The sequence below is a fragment of the Botryllus schlosseri genome, chromosome 5 (genome assembly GCF_051294905.1).
Source record: "Botryllus schlosseri isolate E-star chromosome 5, Bs_hap1, whole genome shotgun sequence".
NCBI lineage: Eukaryota > Metazoa > Chordata > Ascidiacea > Stolidobranchia > Styelidae > Botryllus > Botryllus schlosseri.
In genome coordinates, this window is record NC_137240.1 from 4,713,633 (window position 1) to 4,738,633 (window position 25,001).

The following is a 25,001-nucleotide window of genomic DNA, read 5'->3' on the forward strand; positions in this document are numbered from 1 at the left end:
TGCAGTACAAAATTTTGCATTTGTAGAAAATAGTATATTTACGGTGGCAGATGCTTTAATGATATGTCTACCCACCGTAAATGCTATGATTTGAAATATCAAATTTTGAACACCAATAAAAACGTTTCTACTGGTTTGAATGGAATCATATTGGTTGTGTATCTTTTTTTCATACAATCAGAACACTTTCATGGGGTAGCCTCTAAAATCAGAAAAAATATATAATTATTTTTGTTAAATAAATCCAAAACTTTCTCTTATAGCAATGCCACTGGAGGTGGAGCCGAAATTGGTGGGTAACGTTTTTTTTAGGTAACCAAACAATTTTATCAAGTAGCCAGTACAATTTGTATAAAAGTCATTCTTGAACACCCCTGCCTCGTCGTCAGCAACCCTAATAATTATCATTTGAATTAGTCAAAAATAATATCTTGATTTCTTAAAACTTCCTTATCTTGATTTCTTAAAACTTCCTAATGCAAAGAATAATCCCCGCCCACTACACCAACGCAGTGAGAAAGCTTGACACTTTGATCTCCGCATATAGTTCGTATATTCTGGACAATCATCCTCATCAGTATCGTCAATATTGCACACTCATTTCACGAATTCCTACTTCCGATCTCAATCTGAATTGGAAACATACAACAGAGGGAAACCGCCAAATTGGCCACTATAGCGCTAACCCAGAATATCTCACGGCGACACAAATACATATGCAATTTTGAATACATATTCTGAGGCACTATTCATGCACAGCCAACCAATGATACTCTCAACTAAGACAAAATTCGAGAAAAAAATCGGCATTTCCGCTTCAAAAACTGTTGAAGTATAAGAAGTTAAATTAGTCAAAGCAGCTTGGGTACGTAGCACCAGTTGACAAAACCAACTCGGGTGCGGCAAAAAAGAAATATACATCGCTGTTGACCACCCACAATGAATTGAATGATGATATCTGTGCGGGTCTTATGATCGCAGACTTTGATAAATCTCTTCCCTGGCATATATACAGCAATATCCAAAGCCTTGCAATCATCACTCATGTGTCATGTCCAAACAGCTAGAATTAGCCCGGGTATTCCCCGTTGAGTGTTACCTACGCCGTCGTACCGGTGGGTAGTGTTTCCGGTATGAGATACTCGTAAGGGACTGCGGCCGCTGCGTTCCGAGCTTTAATTTTTCGACTTATCTCGCCCAGACGAGTGCGAAATTCGTCGATGACTTTGCGTGGCTCCGCCTCCGTGAACAGATTCATTGGGAAATCTCCCAGGTATATCTGAAAGTTCATTCGCTCGCGTTAATCTGAATGAAAAAAAGTAAGCGACTTATAGTCACCTCATCTTTCGGAAGCTCGGACAAAACGAAAGCCGATCCCAGTAGAATAGTGGCCATGGTTTCGTCCGGCAAGGTATCCAAAATGCGCTCCATCGTCGCCTAAATAGGGAAATGGCATAGGGTTACCATATTTTCAGATCCGAAAATGAGGACTTTATATAGGTAATTGTGATTCTAGGTGAGTTGACCTATGCGCAAATACTGAAGAACCCGTTCTTTTCACTCAGTTTGTGTCGGGTTGACCCTTTTCAGTCAATTTGCCTAAAACTCAAAGCAAAAGAATAAGAGAACGTCATGCAAAAAAGCAGATATTTGAGCGTACTCGTAGGACATATTACTTGGATTATAAAAAGAGGGACAAAGGCTGCTAGAATAGGGCATATGGTATCCATCAATACTGGCACATCATAGCTATGAAATAAATAAGGTATAGGACTCTAGCTTTGGCATGAATTTGAGTCGCTTTTCATAAACGACATAATCCCTATAGGCTAGGCTTACCATATTTTGGAAATCTAAAAAGAGGACACTTTTTCAGAAATTTGAGACTTGCAAAACCGGAGAAAAATTCTCAAAAACCGGTGAATATTTCCCACTTTGTGATCCTTTTACTAAAAAGAAAAAAAAGGTCATCTTTTCCGCTAAGAGCTCAAAATACCGCTTTTCTTCCCGCATTGCTAGGTGGATGACTTTAAAAAAAGGTCATCTTACCGCCCAGAGCTAAAATAACCGTTTTTCACTCCGAAAAACCCGCCGGAGCGTCAGTTTTGTGCTAATTTACGGCATATCACTCGCAATTTGCTCTAAATCTGACCTAAATTTTCAAAAAAGAGGACAAAATCTCAAAAAAGAGGACAAAAGGGCGTCCTCCGAGGACACGGAAAATTCAATTGGCAATCACTGAAACTGTCATATTGACCTTCTGACCAGCACTCAATGCTGCGAAACATCAAGGACGCAAGTTCCATGACTCGTATCCAATACATTCGACGTTAAAGTGTATTACAGGAACCGTATGTGCCGGTAGACAGTAGCCTACCCCATCGGCCATATGGTTACTTCACCTCTCCGCGTTTGTGTATCGGCAATCGCATCCCTCCAGGTGCGTTCGGAGCGAATTTGTACAGATCGAACATGGGTTTGTGAGTCGCCGCGTGAATTACGCTGCTTGTGAAGATGCAAGATGTCAGGAACGTGATCTGATAACGAAATGGGATCGATCATCATTTAGGCTACTTGTCTATTGAATGAGACAGCACCGCACGATGTCTAGTCGGTGATAGAATTGGACTGTGTTGTGCAGTGTGCATTATGCATTGTAAAATGCTGGACTGTCGACGAGGTATAGCGTAGTGACAGAAAGAGACATTACATATAGGCCATCCTATTCGAACATCAACTCAACATATACATCGATACTAGGGATGGTGAGGCTCACGCTCGCGCTCTGTGTGTGAACCACAAAAATTTCGTGGCTCACGTTCACAAACGAACCTTGGTATGTTCTGCATTGTGAACCCTTTTTATATATTACAATTTTCACTTCATTATAACATCTTTGGTTGGAATTTATTGCATTTCAACTGCGGCCACTCTATGCATGGCGCTGGCAGCATAATAAAATCAACGCAAAACGAGTATACACTTGACAATCTCAAAAATTCACTTGCTTTGTTACAAAAGTTTGCTCGAAATATCCAGCTTTCCGTTTGTGAATATTTAGTGACTCTCTGCTGTGAGCTTGACCCGCAATCACACAACATCAAGAGCGAAATACACTACCTTTAGGTAGTCATCGAATGATGCTTATTCAACCAACCGATTAAATTGATATCCTTGTTCGGTGTAAAAAATCTAGCAGGCGTACAGGCGTATGATTGCATATGTTTATTGTATCATAAAAAACAAATCCGTGCGATCGGGGTGCTCGCTACTTGGTAATGGGGCAATCTCGGTAGCAAGAATAGAAACCCGTTTTACCCTCTGCTCAATATCAACGTAGCAGTACTCAGGCGCCGAATACATAGTCCGGTCTGGCCGAGACCGTTAAGGTGTAAAGCTTATATTCCCTTGCAAGTCCTCGTCGAACTTGTCGACAAAGCGACGGAAGATATTAATTTTGTGGGATTATTATATCATTTGATTGCCCCAGTTGGTACATTTGGCGACGTTTAAAACGTCAATATGTAATTAAAATTAAAACGTCAATATGTTATTATGTGGCCCGAGTCGTCGCTAGGTATCGTGTACAACTGCGTACGTTACTATAGGCCAGGGGTGGCCATAGTTACAATAGGGAATAATGTTGTAAAAAAATAGCAATTACCGCACGACCTACCACGCTTAAATGTGCAGCGTTGAATTCCTGTTTACTCACCAATTCGTCTACAGACTGCAATGTGGTTGGACAGCCTCGAGGATTCCCATCCGTCCATCCGAAACCCTCCATCGCCAAATCATTTATCCATTCCTGCATTTGACCATCGTTTTGGACATCCTGTTCAGCAGAGAAGCAGTTGATATTACATATAATTGGTGTAAATTCTCGATGTTTCAGTGTATACCGACCTGATCCTCTTTGTAATAGATTTTGACTGTATCCGTCACATACGAATTTATGGCGTCCCATAACAACAAGGCGTCGTCACGAAAATAGTAATTTTGAAGCTTGTCACTGTCCAAACCTAAGCCAAATTAAAAGTTTCGTGAGTATACTACTCGCAAGCAATATCTGAATAGTAAAACTATATAGATTTCGCGGATGATGCGCCGTTATTCCTTTCCGAATTGCATCATGAAGAGGTCTCATATAGGCCTGTTTTAAATTATCTTCAAAAGTAAAAACACGCATACATTGTTTTCTGGTAGTCTGCCTCAATTATAGTCATGTCAAATTGTATAATATTTACTGGAAAATGCTATCTTACGCTGATTACAATATCTCCGATCTAGTAAAAACACATCGAAGTAATTGCATAATTCCGAAATAGCCCTAATGCATGCTGGGTGGACATGTGATTTGGTTATACGATTGAACTATGCCCGGCCAACTAACTACTGTATTTTTCGAGTAGTTCTATAGTTCTAATTTTTGGTGTTAATTTTGAAAAGTGACTAGTTCTAATTCTAGTGGCGCATTAAAAACTATTTGCGCAACAACTAGAAAACACGCGTCGTCATTTGGTGCGAATCAAATTATACCGGTGTTCCGATGTGTGATGTTGTTGCGGTCATTGCTAGCTCACAGTCATCACTCAGTGGCGTTTAGCTATAGGGGTGGGTTTTGGGGTCGGAAGCCTTCCCGTTTGAAACTTGTACTGATGTCGATGTGGAATACCGACCAGATTTCGATAAAATAAAAATAAATGAGTTGGTTCGGTATTGATTCCAGGTAGTTATGTTTTTATTATAGTTACACCTTAGTTCGAGTTCAATTTCTAGTTGCGTGTTTTTAAAAGTGAGTAGTTCTAGTTCTAATTGAGAATTTCGATAATCCAGTAGTACTTATACCTTTCTTCTTGAGCAACTTCGGAAAATTGAGATCGTTGAAATCAAACACCTCGAAGCGACGTTGTGCCAACACAGAACCATCTGCATGATACATGATGACAATATGGTCACGAATACAAGAGTACTGCTTCCCAGCGACGAAATTCAGGACGCAAGCTAGTAGGCTATATAACCACCATTCAACTTACTGATCGATCTTGTGTAGTTTGACGGGCTGTTGTCAAATATGAGGACGTCCCTCGCGAATTGGTCGATGACGACCACGTGCTGGAGATGCCCGCGACATAGCTTGTACATCGGGTGCGTCCGTGATAAGCATCGAAACATGGCAGTGGCGACTGTTTCCACGATTCCGTGCCCCCATAGGAAATGGTAAATCCACTGCGTAAACATATAACGTTCATTGAACTTGTGCACATGACAAGTTGTGGTCACATCAGCAGTATGCTGGAATGGTTTCTTATCAAGCAGAATTTAGAGGTAGGCATCACACATGGAGTCTACCTACTTATTGATATATCTCTGGTAGCCAGGGTTATATTGACTCGCCTCGCCATTTTCCAGTGAATCGACTTGACACGAGTGGTTTTCTTAAATAGGAAAAATTACTCGACTACACTCGTGTACCAAGCCATATGTCTCGACACATTCCATATATCATACAAGTCTCATATGCGAGGACCGATAATTAGAAAATCGACCCATAGAGTAAGAAGAATGAGCATATTATGAATCTGAGACCTTCGGTGTCCCCCAAGAGTTTCATAGAAGTTAGTTGAACCCAACTTGATGTTGATACTGAACAGTAAACACTGAACACTCGAACTCGACCCGTTGCTTCCGGACTTGGTCTATAGTATTCGACTCGGCGGTGAATCGAAACTGATTCGATTTGACCCGAGTCAAACCGTAAAAGTCAAATTGCATATTGACTCAGTATCCCAAGATTTCTACTTGCCTACTTGCACTACTTCCTCAAGTGGTTATGGTTTTAGACTACGTCTACTTCTACTAATTTTGAATCTCAACTGCTAGGCTACTTATGCTTGAGCAGAAATTGACAGCATCATTTCTACTTCTGGCTGAGCACCGACGATGACTACTTGGGCCACATCTGCATTCGTTATTGCTATCATTTGACATTTTGCATCTTTTAGCCTACTTTATATAGGTACGTACCGTCTGCTCATTGTGAATCATAAACGGTCAAATGAAACAAATAGGTTGACATCGTGTTAGGCTCAACGTACCGCAATATCCTAACTTAAGCAAGACTGCGTGGGCGTTGGTTCTTATACCAAGAAGCGCATGATGAAAAATTGTGATGTAGACAGCATTTTCAGAATGAAGCAACATGCGCACAACTGCAGTGTTACCGGACAACAACTGCTGCTGTTGAACGTTCTTCCTCCATTCTTGGAAAGCTACTTGGTAAGGAGAGACACTATGTACCCGAGAATGTAGGAAATTATCTTTCGTTGTAGTACAACAAATTTTTATTATTTCTACCATAATGCGTGATACAACTACTGGAGTTCTTTATACGTCCAGATTTAGTTCAAATACAGTTTTTCATGAAACAATTTGTCAGTTTTCAAGTCAAAAAGTTTTTTCAGACCAAACGACTTCGCAAGGACAGGCATTTCCAACCAGAAATGAAGATAAGTAGTAAAATTCTAACATTATGTGCGAAAACACCTAATTTATACATACATGAAGGCAAAATGTGGTCAAACTTAAGTTTTCAGCGTCAAAAAATGTCATTTTTAGGTCAAAATCTTCCGTTCTTTAGGTCGAAACCTTCGGTTGTTTACGTAAAGAAATCGTCTTAATTATGATCTAAGCAGACCTGAACAAAGTATTGTGCTTGATTTATACCGTGGTATAACTGTTTAGGTAGGTTACGGTTTGGTGTACAATGGGTGTACATTAACCCCGCGCAACACGGGTGTTACACTGGTGTAAATACACACTCTCGACAGTGTATTATATGACTTGGACTCGAGTCTCAATACTCATTCCTGAATATAATTTAGTAATCATTCGCAACCGTAAGACGTCAAAACAGTACCAACTTGATGTGCGTTGGTGTCGGCGCAGCGGAAAAACATCTTGGCCAGCATCCAGTCGTGTTCCCCGCAATCCGGCGTAAAAACGTAATCGTCATCGTCGGGTTTAAGTTGGATCGCGATCGGTAGAAATCGTCCGTCTCCGGGTGAATAAAACAGGGCCAAGCAGTCGGCGCAATACATGATGCTGTCGGACTTATATCGCTTATTTCTCTTTAAACCCTGCGTCCATTGCGTGTAATCGACAATAAATATTCTTCCGTTCTGAAATACACATTTCGAAATGATACCGAATTCGGCTAGGGTGTATCTCTAGCTAACAGATCGGCACTGCTGTCTTGTCAATATCGGTGTCATAAACCAGTGCTTTCCTACCAGCTATTTCATGTGGGTGACAAAGCGTTTTTAAATGTTACAGTTTTCTATTCAATACAGGATATAGGGCGGATTTTGTTGGTTATACAATGCCAGCAATCTTTTAATTGATATGATAGCAAGGTTATTTGTATCTTTATAATCCACAGTGTAAAATACTATCGAAACTATAATTTTCATCGACATATAACTCTCAGCGGCATGGAGCGTATAATACTAATTCAGTAGCCTATTCTCGAAAAATCATATCTCACTACTAGACTCGAAGCATCAGAATAAATATTCTATTCTACTGGAATAATTGTGCGGAGCCGTTCGTATTTGTGGTGGTTGGTCGAAAATATATGTGCCTCAATTATAGGTATTTCTGAATATTTCAGCGTACGAAAATCAAACCAAGACTTGATCTAATGATATCTTAATAAGCAAGCTCAACTTTCGAATTAATATTATATGTCCATATAATACATTGTTCATTTCCTAGTAATTGGTTTTTCATGCTTTTGTCATATCTTATTGTGGGTCGCACAATAAAACTTAAAAATACGTGGCGAGGTTGGAAGCACTGTCATAAACGGTTTGAAAGCCTGTCAATACCATACCTTCATTTCGTCTTCAAGTGTTTTTCCTTCATCTAAGAAACCCGAAACATGTTTGTCTGTGATTTTGCAATACGGTGGGAGCGCAGCACAAAGCTCCATCGCGAATGGATTTGCTCCATTCATCATTTGTCGGCCCTGCTCTTCATCGTCATACCACCTGATAAACGTAACCCGTTGTATTTGCGATATTGTATTTTGGAATGTGTAATTGCGCGTGGAAATGTGGGTATAACTTTAGGAAGCGGAGATACGTGATTTGTCGAGAAATGCCAGTGTTTATTTGCGGTTACTATAGCGTTATACCTGTTACAGTCATCTACGGGTCAATAATCCTTACCTTTCCATGCAAGGCTTCAGGTCGCTTGGGATTCTGAAGTGCGTTATGAGCTCCTTGTAATCGTCCAACTTTTTGATAGGACGAAACAATCCTAAAACGTTTGCATTTGAGCAATATCTCAGTATCTTTTACATGTATAAGATATTTCGTCTACAGACTCAATTTCGACCCATAGCCGTCTTATGTTGTGTATCCCATATACTCATAGTCAGATATACACCAGAATAACAATCTAGTTATAGTTGACGGTCAACCAACTACTGATTATTGGGTGGTGGTTCTAGTACTGGTTGCGTGTTTTGAAAAGTGAGTAGATCTAGTTCTATAGTTCTAGCTTCGGATTTTAAAAAATAGTTGTTGAACAATAACTAGAAAACACATGCCGTCATTTGGCGTGGATCATGATACCGGCGTTATGTTATGTGATGTTCTTGCAGCCGTTGCCAGCTCAGAGTCATCACTACTAACGGTGAAGTAGCCAGGGAGTGGACTTTGGTGGTGGAAATCCCTACCATTTCAAATTCGCTATGATATTTCTGTGGAAAGCCGATCCGGTTCCGATAAAATAAAAATTATTATGTCGCTTTGGAATGGAATCTAGTTAGTTGTGCTTTAGTTGGTTAATTTCGGATTTTTAAAGGTGGCTAGTTCTAGTTATATAGTTCTATCGCAAGTTTTGGAAAGGGAGTAGTTCTAGTTTTAGTTCTTGTTGCGAACTTTCAAAATCCAGTAGTTTGTAAAAGTCTGGATCTCACCTCTGAACTTTGCAATAACCACATTCAATTTCGCCGCACTCCTCAAATCGCTGATATGCTTAAATCTCGAGTCTTCCATCCTCAACTTGTGCGGTACATTGTGCAGGTCTTTCGCCGGGGTAAATCGCGGCAGCATCCACGATTCGTCACCCGGATTGGACTTTTCAACCCACGGAAATCTGTCCTTGTTGTGTTGCCGTTCTTTTTCAATGATTTCCTGTAGTTGGCCCCATGTTGCAGACTTGGGAAGGATGCCTGGATATCGAGCAATGGTTACAAATCATTGCATCGAAGTTGCGGTATTTTGCACTAATGAACATATTAAAGAAATATGAAAATCATTGTAGACAAGACAGTTTGATTAAATCATCAACTGGATATTTTTCTGCCATGAGTAGAATAAACGACGATGTAGGTCTGCAAAAGTTTGACATGGACAATTGGACATGCACGTCTTAATTTCATACAGATTGAACGTTACCCGTATCTAAACGCTGATGACCCCGTCGTGTTCCTCTGACTGATCAGTAGTAGGTTGTGCTTGGGTTACAAGGCCTGGACTTAAATGTTGTCGTTTTTTGACTGAATGAACTAAGAAAGGGAAACACTCCGTCTAATATTTCGTTTCATAATTTTGCACTTCGAAAATATCACAAGGATTATCACAACGTTTATGGAAAGATATGAATTCCGAATCATAGCCTACTGAATGTTCGGTACCCGATGGTAATATCAAATTACATATGCATTTGAATCATCTATATTTAATAGCCGATGGAAAATGGAGTCTGTACATAGTATTATTGATCGAACCAAAAAAAAACAGCCATATTCCCCGTATACCGACTGTTATATCTAAGCATATCATACCGTCGCCTCTGATTACGTCGATTTCGTGGAACACCCAGTCATACACTGGAAACTCATCATTGTATCCGCCATATTCAATGATAACATTATCGCAGGCCCAGCTGTCTTCTTTGAGCGTGTGCTTCAAAGCTGGTAAAAATAATATACAACAGTCCAATTGAATGTTAATACCATATGGGAGCTTTAAGATGAATCCAGATATCCGCTTGCTTCTCGGACAAGCGCATAACGGGATTCCCGTTATCACATCCACACAGACCTAGTTTGATGTAAAGAATCCTGCCGACATCCAGATCTTTAATTTTAAACTTATCGGTCCGTCCTTTCTCGAAGTCATCCCGCCATAAATTGTCGAGTTTGTGACGCGAAGTGGACGTTCCGTTGTCACCGTAAAGCTGGATGTAGACTGTGGAATCGGTGGAACCTTTTCTATAATGCTTGCAAGTCTGTTATGGAAAAAGCAAAACAGGAAACTGTTCAATGTTCATGAATATGATTATATTGCCGGCACTGTATATCACATATATTTTCAGAGCTCGAAGTCGTGCCGGGCCAGGTTGAAATATATTTCCTCTTGGAATCGACTTGAACGGCAAATCGGAAGCTGATGGCGATGACACTTTCAAGTCTGACTGGTCTGGACAGGCGTTGTAGGCTACTGGTCAATCCCATAGTATCCGAATTTTGGGTTTTAATGTAGAAATACAAATATTTGCTTGTCGCAACGCAATGAATCTGTGACGGCATGAGCCATTATTGATAGAAAAATTTGCCACCATAGAACATTGATCCTGTGGTCGCACCACGCTCACGACTGTCTACTCACTTTGATTTTGATGTTGTAAGTCTGGTAACATCCAGATGATGAAACGATTTTACTTCCCGGTACTGACATCATGTGCGGAGAGAAATCTTTAATCTTTAACTCCGTATTTGTCTATGTCTACACAAAACAACTGTAATATACAAATAAACTTCTCCGGTGACGTTCATTTTACCGCCTTCATATCATAACATGAATAATTGTACTTCGTGCAAGGTAGACACTAGGGATGGTGTGAACCTCTGAAAGGTTCTTGTTCGTGTGAACGCGAACCTTTTTGAAAGGTTCTGTGTGAACACGAACGTGAACCTCGTGACGTCATATTGCTAATTCCAACCCTATCTTTCAATGAAGTGATAGCCTATATTATTGTACACGATACCTAGCGAAGACTCGGGCCACATAATGTCGTATTGCTGATGTACATATTGGCGTTTTAAACGTCGCTAAATGTATCAACCGCGGTTATCAAAGGATATAATAATCTCATAAAATCAATACATTCGTCGTTTTGCCAACAATTTCGACAAGGACTTACCAGGAAATATAAGCTTACGCCTTAATGGTCTTAGCCAGACCGGACAATGTGTTCGGAATCTGAGTATTGCTACATTGATATTGAGCAGAGTGTAAAACGGTTTCTATACTCGCTACCGATACCATAAACAACAAGTTATATAGCAGTAGCGAGCACCTTAATCGCACGGATTTGGTTTTAATATACACTATACAGTAAAGATATGAAGTCGAGATTGACCCCATACGCCCGCTCGATTTTTTAAATCAGAAAACGATATCAATGTCATTGATTGGTTTAATAGGCATCATTCGCTGACTACGTATATCGCTCGTGATGTTATGTGATTGCGGGTCAAGCTCACGGCAGAGAGTCACTAATTATTCACAAATGGAAAGCTGGATATTTCGAGAAATTTTTGATAACAAAAATGCAAGTAAAACTTTTAAGGTTGTCATGGTGCATGCTCGTTTAGTGTTGATTTTTTATGCTGCCAGCGCCATGCATAAAGTGACCCACAGTTGAAATGCAATAAACTTGAACCAAAGATCTTATAATTAAGTGCAAATTACAATTTACCAAGAAGGTTCACAGTGCAGAACCTACCAAGGTTCTGTTGTGAACGCGAACCTCTAAATTTCCGAGGTTCACACACAGAACACGAACGTGAACCTCACGTTCACACCATCCCTAGTAGACACCTAGCCTGCTTAACGACGTGCAGTTGAAATAATGAAGCATTTTCTAGTGATTGCGGAAGGATGGCGGAAACACCTCAACGTTGCTGTTTTACCCAAGTCTGGAACATATCATTTTGTCTACAGCAGGAGTTAGGAAACTTTTTCGTTGAAGGAACCGTATTGGCCCTATATTTTCAATTGTAATTCCTAATGAGGCATACACTAATGCCAATCAACTGTGACGTTAGTTTCATGGTGTGGCGGTGAGATCGATACATGCTGCTATTGGTGCGAATCCACTTTAAACTGAATTTCTAATAGTTCCAAATCCCATTCTAGTGTTGCCGTAACGGTGATCTCGTTGGTCATGTCTGATTTTACCAGTACACAAGTACTGCCTTTTCTGTAGTCAGCCTATGCGCCAATTACCAATCATATTGGTAATTGCATGTATTGCAATTAATTTTTCATCCTCTCTCAGCCAACGTGATGAGACTTGCCCGTAGATCTGAGGGCGGTGGTTACTACGAATAGCAAGCACAGGACTGTTTCACGCAGGCCATCTAGGCCCATATGGAGCATGCTTTCAGCCAACACGCGGTGGTAATATTTGGCCAAGGTTTTATTTGGTAACACACTTCGCGAGTTTGCATGTTGGCCGAAACTTCATTAAGTCTTGGTGTGTCGTGGAGCGGTAATGACCGGTACAGAAATGTACGTTCTTTTTATAAATGATACGAAGCGCGAAGAAATTATTGATGTTGTATCGATTCCCCACAAATTACTCTATAATTGAGGTTGATTTGCGTAATAATTTTGGGCCCCCTTCGATCTCGCCTCTCCCCGATTGGGGGTTTGGGCCACGGCAGTCACGGCCCTGGCTTTGACTAACGAGCGGACTGATTAATGTAAATCACTACATTTCAGTAACAGTCGCGATAGCAGATCTAAGTTCTAATGGAATGATAATTAGACTTCTCGAAATAGCTATATAGTAATATCCCTTGGAAACTTCTTAATTTACATATTTTTCTCAGTCGATAGGTATGTTCCACCCTAACGTAGTGCGCCCTTTCTGACTCTTACTGCTGTTGTAACCAAATCCGAAAATATGTCATTGTCATTGTTGAACAAACAAACGTTAAGTTTGCTAGCACATAACTTGCGCGTGTCCCGACTCCCAAGCATATACAGCCTGCACCCTTCCTCCAGTTATATAAATACCACACAATGAAATGCCCTGTATACCGTGAAAATACGGCCATTCATGTATGTTTCTCTTGATGAACCATATAGAAAGTGATAATGGTTTCTGATTCGTGATAAAAGTTGCTATACTTGATAAGAAAATACGGCGACTCATTATTTTTCTCTATATAAATGATATAGAAAGTGATAACGGTTTCTGATTCGTGATGATAATTACTACTTGATAACTGCTAACTTCTATTTCTGTGAGAGCCCGGCTCGCGAGCCATTGATTTATTATCCACGTCTGCTCCGCAGTAGCTGAAAGAGTTGAAATCATCACAATCGTAAAACAGCATTAACGCACTAATGCTAATGATCACCTGATAGTTACACAACATAGCAATTATAATCACACCAAGTGAGATTCGGCATGCAGCGATCCACTTCTGCTGAAATTACGATTACGCAAATGAAACCCGAGGGTGGAGAATACAAGCTGTTGATCAGCCAAGAAGACCTGCGTCACCTGTGAGAGACTGACCTTTACGATACCACGCGTAACTAAACGCATTCGGAAATGATATTACAGAGTATAGCGACGTTTGGCGGAAATATTACAAATGCCAGTGAGGTAATAACATACAATCGTCAGTCGGAGATTTGGGTCGCGATGCATCGGGTGTCAAATTACCTGGATGTCGAAAACTTCGACTAACCAGAGTTATTTGGGGTGGGTGACGCGATTCATTGAAATTAATATGTTGGGGAGAGTGTACCACCAACGAAGATTATACTCAATTCTCTTCTACGATCACAACAACGTCACTTGTTAACCGAAGTTTCCTATCCCTTGAACATAGGCTAATGATTTCCGAGGAGCAACGTGATTCATAGTTACGTCACTAGATCCTAAACGTTTTCATCTTGTGGCGCACTGAAAATCTGGAATAATTAATTATAAACCGCTTGCGGCACTGTTACAAAAGAAAAAAAGTTGCTTTAGAAATTATCTTATCGTGCTAATGCAGTGTATGTGCGGTGGATTGTAATAGTTGAATGAGATCGCATTGTTGATAAACAAAACATACCCGTTTTGCGTCGTCAATCCGATGTAATCGCTCTTGTTTTATATAGATAACTAACCTATACGGATAGATACGCAACTCTCGTCTTCACGGTTGCTTGCCCATACAGTTATTTTCAGTTCTGCAACGTAATGCTCAGCAAAATAATCGCTCATCCTATATAACTGGCGACTAGGGCTGAGCACAATGATTCGAGTACTCGAATCTGAATCGACTATTAATTTTAATGATTCGAGTCGAGTATAAAACTACGATATTTTCGAGTACTGAAATTATACGCTCCTCGCAACTGAAAGTTAATTTACTAACGAGAATTCGAGTTTTGATACTATTTTCCACTGAGGAAGCCTCGAAACCTTGATTGGCCGTGTCGCAGCATACGAGACAGCTCAAAGCTACGAACGTTACTGGAAATAATACATTTCTCAAGTCATGGTCATCCCACAATATTGTAATGAAATTGGTATGGTCGAAAAAATACCCAAGTATCTTTAATGTGAAGGATAACAGGCATTATGTTCTCTGCGGTGGCATAAAAGGTACATATTTGAACTTTGACGTAGTACATTCTGTTGTGACGTCATTATGAGTGATACTCGACCTGACTCGAAGCATAATACGTGATTCAGAATCGAATCACTCAGGTACTCGATTTTGCCCAGCCCTACCGGCGACCCGAGCGATCAAATTGAATAAAATTGATCTTATTCGCAAGCTACTGTAGCGTTGATTCCGAGAATATACATTAAAATATCATCAGCGCAATGGAACCATCCCGAAATAGCCTGCAAAGTCTGAAAATAGGGATTGTTCTAACCTAACTAAACAATCGCAGCGACGCAGCACAATGGCCATAACAGCGACCTTTGCTGGGTTGCGATTGGCCAGAACAATGCGAATTTTCAGACTTTGAGGTCAATTTCGAGGGGTTCCATTACCCTGATCCGATTTCAAAGTATATTTTCGGAATCAATGTGACAGAAGATTTCGAATAAGATCGACTTTATTTATTTGAGCGCTGGGGTCGCCAGCTATAAAATTATAAATTATATTGCTTTTAGATAGCTGGGCAGTAAACCCCCTCTGTAGCTTCCGCTCAATACCAATTTCAGTAAATTCTGCGCTCTGTATGATATCTTTTGGAATGCCAGAAATCATACAGTCGCAGACGCGAATCCAGCCAGTCCCCAGCCTCAGCGAAGTGGAACGAAGCTGCAAAACCGCTCATTGCCATTCCACGTTTACATTCGGTGCATGAACGGTCAAAAGAAACGAATAGGTTGACATGGTGTTATGTCTAACGTACCGCAAATCCACAATATCCTAACTAAAGCAAGACTGCGTGGGCATCGATCGGTTCTTCTATCAAGAAGCGCAAGATGAAAAATTGTGATGTAGACAACATTGTCAGAATGAAGCAACACGGTTTGTCACCAGCAGTGTCCTACTGTACGCACAACTTCAGTGTTGCCAGCAAAAAACTGCTGACTTTGAACGTTCTTTCTCCATTCTTGGCAAGCTACTTAGTAGGAAAGTAATGGAAATGTTTTTTTCAGGCCAAACTACTTCCTATAAGGACAGACAGTTTCAACCAGAAATGAAGAGAAGTAGTACAATTCCAGCAATTTGTGGGAAAACACCTAATTTGCATACGCGAGGTCAAAATTTTGTTAAAATGAAGATTTCTAAGGTAAAAAATTGTCAAAATTTTGATTTTGGGTCAAAATCTTTCATCTTTAGGTAAAAAAAATCGCCCTAGTCATCACTGCGTTGATGTACAAAACTAAGATTCAGCTATATATTTTGGTTTATCATTCTGATTTTGTGGATTGGTAGTTCTAAAATAAATTTTGGATGATGCAGTTACTTCACGTTGAAGTGCCCTTTTTGATTTATATTGTTCGTACGGAACAGTAATGTGCGTTGAGATTAACGGTCAGTGAGTCGCTGACCCCTTACAGCAGGGTCATCAACACGCGGCCCGCGAAGTCATATTTTGCAGTCCGCAACCTGATTTGAGATTTCGTAAGCCACTATTCCTCACTAGCTGATACGCCTTCGGCGAAGATAATATGGGAGAATTGGTTTATTATTAGCAATTTTATCAGTTCAATACACCACAAAAATTAGTTGACATGAGTGGGCAATGGGCCTATTACCTCGACGTTCAATGGCCCAGACGCTGCCAAGTCCGAGACGCTTGGAAAACGACTTGGGATGCTCGTAAGATCAAGCTTCACGGGGAGATAGTTTTCCAGCAAGTACCGTGTCTAGCTAACCCCAATATCGACTCTTGAGTCGCTGAAAAATATTGTCAGATATCGTGTGCAGCTCATACTTCAAAATAGGCCTACAATGAAAGTGATGATCATGATGTCATTTTGTTGTATTTGGATTTCTCACGTATATAAGTACAATATTATTTAGTTTTTCGTACTATGCCCGTCGCCAATGTTAGAGAGCGCAGTTTTGTACTGACGTAAAGGTTCAAAACGTAATTGCTGAACTGTGTGGACTATTTTGACCTCCGTAGGATCGCGGAAGCGCGTGGCGCAGTTGGTTGAACCCAAGCGTCAAGACACTAATGGAAGTGGTTTTGAATACCGGCTCCGACCTAATTTTACGTGCTGGAGGTTTATCTGGGCTCTCCATCGCCGACCTCTCTGCAACCGCGGTGCATTGAAAGAATGACGTCTGAAGAATGACGGCGAGAGAGGCTGAAAGACGTTCATGAGAATGCAAGATATCAAAGACCGCAACGAAATTTGTGTCTGGAAATGCGATATGCTTCCACTGTGCCGTGCCCATTAATACAATACAGTACATTCATTGAATTCATGCAGCCCATGGCCTATATGAAATTCGAAATGTGGTCCGCGACCCGTTTCGCGTTGGCGACCCCTGCTTTACAGTCAGATGTACAGATATGTAAACAACAAGGGGCAGCTTATTCAATTGAACACATGATATTTCATATCTCTTCAGCATTCTTCACACTCACGGTAAGTAAGATTGATGGTAGATATGGAAAATGCATGTCACCCCGTTAATTATTGCAGTTGCATACATATCAGCACGAGAACGTATTTTCTCCGCACGACATGTTGGCCGTCGCAAATTCTCGGTTCCCGAATATGCCGATAGCGAATTGTTTCACGACACTGCGATTGTCGGATTGTTCGCCGACAATCAGTGAGGCATGTTAATTTGTGCTTCACCTTGTATTGTTTAACTGCGCTGTCACTGTCATGGTAGCAAAGTCAAATTTCACATTCCTTGACGATTTTTGAATGGTTTTGTTGCTCTGACAATATTAATATGTTGATCTTCGGCATTTCATCAATACCAATAATTATTAATTCTGAGCCGTTTATGATGAATTGCGCTATCATAGATGTGGCTCGGCTCGAATGTGCCTCACCTCTCCTTTCGTCTTATCTTTTTTACAGTAAATATGCAAACTGCGTATTGGAAATCACGTGTAAAATGTTCAAACTTACTCGTTCATGAACAATCATAGGTCGAAAAATACCAATATAGTATTTGTAGATTTTCACAATTTTACCGTGACCCTCTGCAGGCGGGGCACTGTTTTACCTGCCTGCCCTGACGGACACACAGTTGCGGCCCGTGACTTAGTCTATACACTGCATGGCTACCTGCTACTACCGACACTCGAGTATGAACTACCTTGATTGAATGGCCTTCACAATTCTGAATTAATAAGTCACGCTAAAATACCTATAAAGACTAATTCGTGTACAAAATCACAACCCTAACACCACATTGTTGTAAAATTAGGCTGTGAAAGTTCGGTATAAATCGACGGACGCGAAACAAGAGTACGTAAACAGCGGTACAAATTGACACTTTACTTCCCAAAAGACGACATAGAAGTGCGGACTGACAGAAATAGTATAATACTATATTATTCACACATTATTTCCATGATTTTTTTTTCTATTCACACACGCAGTAATTGTTGTATAATAAAGTTGAAACGTGATACTATAGCGTTACCAAATGTGAAATATCTAACATAGGTCTAAACTGTTCGACTCATTTTCAGAACAATCCGCGACTCATTTTCAGAACAATCCGCGGGGTCTACGGTAACTTAATCATCGTCTGCAATCCCCGATGACCATGAAATGCTGACGCATTGATAGCTATGCTATACCCACTATCTCATCCTAGTTGCTTTCTACTGCAGTGTACCATTCGCGAGAATCACTAATTACTTGATTTTATTTGATTGCCCTCGCTGAACCTGCTGGTAATTTACGTCTTCTAGTTAGTTAGCTGTGTCTCGGCAGTCGATTTTAGTCACCATCCGGCAAGCGTAGTCGTGGTTCTAGTTCTTTTAATAGTTACGCCAGTTGTTCTTAACATTTACTATAACCTGCGTAACACTTACGCCCATATACAAGCCTTCGCGGAAACCCACAACTTCGGTGGGTTACAAAAACAAAAATCGAACGCAATGACTACAGCTAGGGTTGCTCGAAAATAACTTTTTTTTTAGATTCCGGGGATTCACTGATTAAATTGTTAGGTTGCCTAAAAAAATGCTGCACACCAAATTTTGATCTCTTCCAACCAACCGAAGCCGTGGCAGAGCCGATTGAAATTTTTGTATTAATTGTCAACCCCATGAAATTGTTAAGTTGTCTACTAAAACGATGCAAAAGAAATTTGACGCAAGCCCAACCCGTAGAGGCAAAGTTTTCGTCAATAATTGCGGGATTACCCACCATAAAAAATGCTATTTTTGCAAATCCTTAACTTTCAACTGCAATAACTTCTGAGCAGTGCAGCAACAGAGTGTTAAAAGAACAAAACATATAATTCTCAATAATGAATATATACTGCAAATCTGTGTGATTTCTGTTGATCCCTCTCAGATACCAATTCAGAAATGCGAGGCTTCACCTAGTAGAGTGATACCGACGATGACGAGATATCAATTGGTTACTTGCAAACAAGCTTATAAATACTGGGGATAGAATTGCCATTCCGATGGACTTCACTGTATACGCTACCGCACTCGACCTAACTGCAACAGTCACAATTCAGCTACCGATCGGGCCTAATTGTCTGCAACCAATGATTGCCATATATGAGTTAGAGTGCGTGTCTCAATTGACCCCCAGGGAACCCCTGAGACTGGCTCACTGAAACCCTAGCGCCCCATGAAACGCTGGCTAACAACCACTGAGTTGCTCTAACGTGTCAACGTTATCTATACGGACCTAAAAGAGCGTACCAGCGAGCAAAGCACGTTAAACTACTCAGGTTTAGGCCTACCATGCGCCCTCCTTCAAGAAGATTTGTCCTTATTTTTCAAGAAATCGAAAATATCCTCCGATGACGTCCAAATGTCTTTCTTTTTGGCAATCGTCCTCCTTTATAGCTTCGACAGCCAGGAGATTGTACAGGCACAACTGACGCAACAGCGTTTCCCGCAAAGATTTTCAAATTACCCGTTTTCTCGTCCGATATAACTTTTGTGATTTAAAAAAGTGTGCTCATCTTTTCCGGATCTCAAAACATGGTTTCCGTTTAATAAATCGAGGCGAGGCAGTATCGTATATGCCCGTTTTCTGGAACTGCTATCGCTTTTTCTAGCTTAGAGTTCGAAACTATTGAAATAACGTTTTCTGATGTTGACTTTACGCCGACAAGTCAATGATCAATCAAAAGCATAAGAGATGTTCGCAAATATGGAGAATGGGGACGTAAGGACGTAGTTTATCTTTGTCATTGATGTTTTTGCGGCATTCTGTGCATATGCATACCATGAGTGCATGATGCGCATGGTGGACAATACAGACACATCTATATGCGGCTTTCGTAGTCTTGTACCACCCCTCCATGCTACCCTAGTAGCGCGAAACGCGGAAGCCTGAAATACCAGCGTTATTAATCTGATCTTACCCGACCGGTAGTCGAACCCACGACCTATACCTACCGACCAAGAAGCCGGACGCTTCACCATTACGCTATCTGACGCTTTCTTCCGACGTTTTGATATCTTATATACCAGGCGTCGGAAGCCTTGGGCTCGAGAGCCATATATGGCTCTTCTGATAACCTCATTCCCATCTCATTCATCACTATTGACTCAAACTTTTGATGAATATTCACAACGACTGGCATTATTATTCTTGTGGTAGACGAGACAAGTTTTTGACGTCAAAACAGTGACGTTTACTGGGAACGAGGTTTGTTTGGCTGTTTGCTTGTTTTGTGGTATTCATGGTATTTGTCGATTACTATGGTCATTGGTCGTTTACACCAGGCCGATATTCTTCATTATTTTCCGTAACTGCCGACTTACAGCACGACCCACCTCTTGACTTTTTGTAAGACACCGCTTACGCGGATGAGGTGGCGAAGAGGAGCCTAGGTAAACCTCCAACACTTAGGTATCGGAATTCTGAAGTCGACCTCGGTCGGACTCGAACCCATTGGTGTTGCAGCCATGGATTATACCACTGCGCTATCTCGCCACCCTGAGAACGAGGTAGGAGCTCAGAAACTATAAATCTTGAAATTTATGACAAACATTGGCTGCTGATAATTGCTCATTATTATCAGTCCAATATAGTAGATTTTCCGATAATAGCGCAAATATGCTATCTTCACGCTATTTAGTGGAATGCATGGGACATATCGAATCCGTATAGTTCGACACGAAGTTTACATGATGGAAAAAACAAAGCTGTTGTCAATAGCTTATCCAATATCAGGATTCCCTGTACTACTATTGCACGTCTTGAAATCTTGGATTTTACCATGCGTTGAATAGATAGAGAGAAAAGCAGACATGGCCACGCCTGTATGACTGGCAAAGCTAAATTGTCCAATGCTCAATGCATGTTGCATGCCCAAACGTCGGACATCCGGTTGAATTGTGCGTGCGTTGTACCATCATTTCCGCGTATAAACGGAAATATGGTGCAGAACGAACCGCATGCAGTGAACTTCGATTTGGTGCCACCACGACGTAACGAATCTTCAACTGTGATGCAGCCGTTAATATGAATCATGGTATGGCTCGTTCAGAATTATAATTAAAAATATATAGGATCAATATAGCTCTTTTGATGAAAAAGGTTCCCGACCCCTGTCATATATGCGATATCGATGTTTGTGAAATTTGTCCAATGAACAAGGTTCATTCTGTGAATTATGTCGATCTGTATTGATAACAATATTTTAGCGCAAGGGTTCGTCAATTCCCTGTCCGGCAGTTGTGTTGCTCTGTCACGAATAAGCTGCGTAACACAAGAAATCTGGCCCGTTACGGATGACACAGCTTATTATACAAGCTAAACTATATTATACTGCAGTCCCATATCAATGAACACGCTCCCATCCCCGTAATTGCGATGATAGCTTTATTATGGATGGACAATATATTAAATCACGGACTCGAATTTATTCTAGTTACTACTGGTGCCGTACGACGCGAATCGAATTGACGCCCTATATTTGAGCATGTAGCACAATTAAAAAACGGCTGGTCAGCGATCAGTTGGCTATGCGACACTTGGGCTTATGACTTGGTCTTGACAACGAGGGTTCGCTTATGCGCTCTGAATTCCGCAGTGAATAAGTCGGGGCAGTTACAGCAATGGGAATGACACATAAACTTGACAATTGCTAGCTTCCTTATATCCTGTATGTTTAATACTGGGGTTACCACACGTCCTCCTTTAGAAGGATTTTTCCTCCTTTTTCGGGTTTTTGAAAATGTCCTCCGAGGACGCCTAAATGTCCTTCTTTTTGAGATTTTGTCCTCTTTTTTAAGAATCTTGGTCATATTTATAGCAAAATTCGACTGAGATGCCGTACATTAGCACTGAAGTGACGCTCCGGTGGGTTTTTCGGGAGTCGAGTGAAAAGTCGACCTTTTTTTAGTCAACCGACTACGAAGTGGAAAAAAATTACCATTTTTTTAGGATTTTCCACCGGTATTCTAAGTTTGAAAATTTTGAAAAGGTGTCCTCCATAGAGATAACGAAGAATGGCATATTGTAACTTTAATTGGATAATGATTTATAACCCCCGAACTGATCCTAGCCGTAACTGAATGGTGATCATGCGGATTTTTCGAACCACACAATTGGCCATAGGATTTGTGCTGATAACGAAATTGCGGGTATGACGAATGCCCAATGCCTATAGTATAGAAATTACAGCGCAAGCGCGGCATATCCAGCCTACCCAGGTTTAGCGCTTATATTTATGAACATTGAACATGGTTAGTTAAAAAAAGGTGGTGCCAACCAGGCAACAAATCATAATTTTGTGAACGATTAACGTAAAATTATGTGAATTCACCCATCGGTAATAGCATAGCATCTTATGAAATACATTTGAGCCGGAGCTATTATACCTTCCAAACAACCGGCTTCAGCTCCGGCTCCACTTGAATTTTATTTAGAGCTCCGGCCCCGCTAAAAATGCACGGCTCGGGAGCTCCGGCTCCGGCTGCAAATACCTACCTGCACATCATAATTATAGATAATCGACTGCCCTAATCAGATAGTGGTAATCTTGAAACTTGCTCCAACGTTAGATGACATCTTCCAGATATACAATTCGAAAGCTAGTCGGTCATCTCGTTATGCAACATCGTCAAAATCTACACACATACCGATACCAGGTTTTGCGAAAAATCCATTGTGCGCTAGGCTGCGCATACTTATACAATATACATACTCGACTTCAATAATGAACTACCCCAACAATGGAGTAACAGCCCTGTCAGTCAGTCAGAACGCATAATCCGAATAATAAATAGGAAATCTCGTCATCTCTCTCGCTATCAAACATGTTCAAATTCTGTACAGAGCAATACTGGCTTTAGCGGAAAATCGGTACCGTAGGTAGGCTGGATGCAGTGTCGTGCGGTCAGGTGATGCAAGTGAGACAGTGCCTCAGCTGTGATCTGGACGAGTGAGAAAATTGTGAAAACCTTCAATAATCATTGATATTTTCCTTCGATGTTCATGAATAACTAAATGTGAACATTTTTTCACCCAACATCGCCAACTTTCATGTTTATTGGTCAAAAATACAGCGCGAAAGGAGAGGTGAGGCACTGAGGCTTAGGTGAACCAAAGGCGGGTCGTGCCTCGCCTGCGGCAATGCAATTCATCATAAACAGCTCAGAATTTATAATAACTGGTATCATCAATCAAATGCTATTTACGCACTGATTCCGAAAATCCGAATTTTAACAATCGTAGAGCACTGGAACCCCCTAAAAATAGCCAAGGAATATGAAATTAGGCTTTATGGCGGACAATGGCAGCGCAGTGAGACAATAGTCAGGTGAGGCACAATCGAATCTGCCTCCCTCACTATTCGCTGACACTGCAGAGTAAAACGCGCTATTAACTTCGCAAACCGACAATATTGTATGAGTCGTGGAGTTACGAAGGCCAATTCATAATGCGGAGCCAATACATGCCCTTATTGATGTAATTGTAATATATTTTCCATCCATACACCCAGTTGTGGCTTTTGGGGTGGGCGAGGGGGGCGGTCGCCCACCCCCCTTCCCTGGTCGAAGCCCCCCCTATTTGGATTACGCGCTTTTTTCAAAGATAATAACAAATAAACGTGGAAATCCGTGTACCAAGCAAGAATATGATTCCGTACAGATGTGTCAATCATCATCAAATCTCAGCATTTGTTAGAAAAGTCCCGTATCCCGATAATCATAACATCTCTGCATGCGGTAGAATTACTTGGTTTTGATGAAGTCTATCCTTGCACACATGCAATAATAGACTTTTATACAAGATATCTAGCGTTGTAGCGGCCATAGATGGTTACAGAGTTATCAATACACGTGCACAGAGCTATATATCAACTATATGAGCAACGTATAACCTGTTTCAAGTACTGGTTGAATACAGAAAAACGAATTTTGCGGGTGTCGGTAAGATAATAATCATAATGCCAAGTCTTCCATTAACACTGAACAGATTGAACAAATGAACACACTTCACCTAATCTAAGATATATTGCATTGGTGGTCATATAATGTTACAGTTCTGTTTTATGGATGACTTTTATCGACACACATGCATCGAGTCATTTATAAGCTATTTCATGATCGTAAAACCTGTTCAAAGTGCAGTTTCTATACTTTCTATACTTACTTTCTATACTTTTAAAACATTTACGCGGCTAACCACCGCGGCAGGCATGATTAAATTTTCACAAACACGCTTGCGACACGGTAACATATTTACTATTATGAGAGTCATAGGCAGTTGCAAACTATATCAATAGATAGCTATTATTCATAAGAATTCATGACTATCAATATCTCGGACACTAGCAGTGTACAAGATTGCCAACGTGACTATAGTAAGGCCGTACATATAAGCCCGCGGACTATACCGTAATTAGGTCTGGGCACAATGATTCGAGTTTTTTTTTTAACGATTCAAGTCGAGTAGTAAAAGAAAATTTTTTGAGTACTGAAATTATTCGCTTCTAGCCACTGAAAGTTAATTTATCAACGAGAATTATAGTTTCGATAGTATTTTTCACTGTTGAAGCCTTGATGATTGGCGGTATCGTAGCATACGAAACATATGACACAAAGCTACGAAGGTTACTGGACGTAGCACATTTCCAAAGTCATGATTAGCCCACCGCATTGTCACCACGTGGAATGAAATCGAATGGTCAAAAATGCCGAAGTATCGTTTATTAGATGTATAAGAGGCATTATATACTGTATGGTGGCATAAACGGTACGTATTTGAACTTTGACGTAATCCGTTATGACGTCATAATGAGTGATACTAGATTACTCGAC

General features: G+C 40.7%; 1 protein-coding gene and 1 long non-coding RNA gene across 2 annotated transcripts; one reads left to right on the plus strand and one right to left on the minus strand.

The window, feature by feature from the left end:
- Nucleotides 1-529: 529 nt before the first annotated feature.
- On the minus strand, nt 530-10,823 carry LOC145438699 (allene oxide synthase-lipoxygenase protein-like). The gene is made up of 14 exons (XM_080316045.1): nt 10,683-10,823; nt 10,116-10,302; nt 9,857-9,985; nt 8,987-9,241; nt 8,232-8,322; nt 7,895-8,051; nt 6,924-7,181; nt 5,037-5,229; nt 4,849-4,929; nt 3,907-4,022; nt 3,716-3,835; nt 2,403-2,537; nt 1,339-1,437; nt 530-1,279 (listed from the first exon to the last, which is right to left on the minus strand). The coding sequence occupies exons 1-14, from the start codon at nt 10,752-10,754 to the stop codon at nt 1,100-1,102; spliced, it is 2,073 nt and encodes a 690-aa protein (XP_080172171.1). The 5' UTR covers nt 10,755-10,823; the 3' UTR covers nt 530-1,099.
- On the plus strand, nt 1,573-3,129 carry LOC145438700 (uncharacterized). Its single transcript, XR_013915003.1, has 2 exons — nt 1,573-1,796; nt 2,293-3,129. It is a non-coding gene; the product is annotated as an uncharacterized LOC145438700 (long non-coding RNA).
- Nucleotides 10,824-25,001: the final 14,178 nt, after the last annotated feature.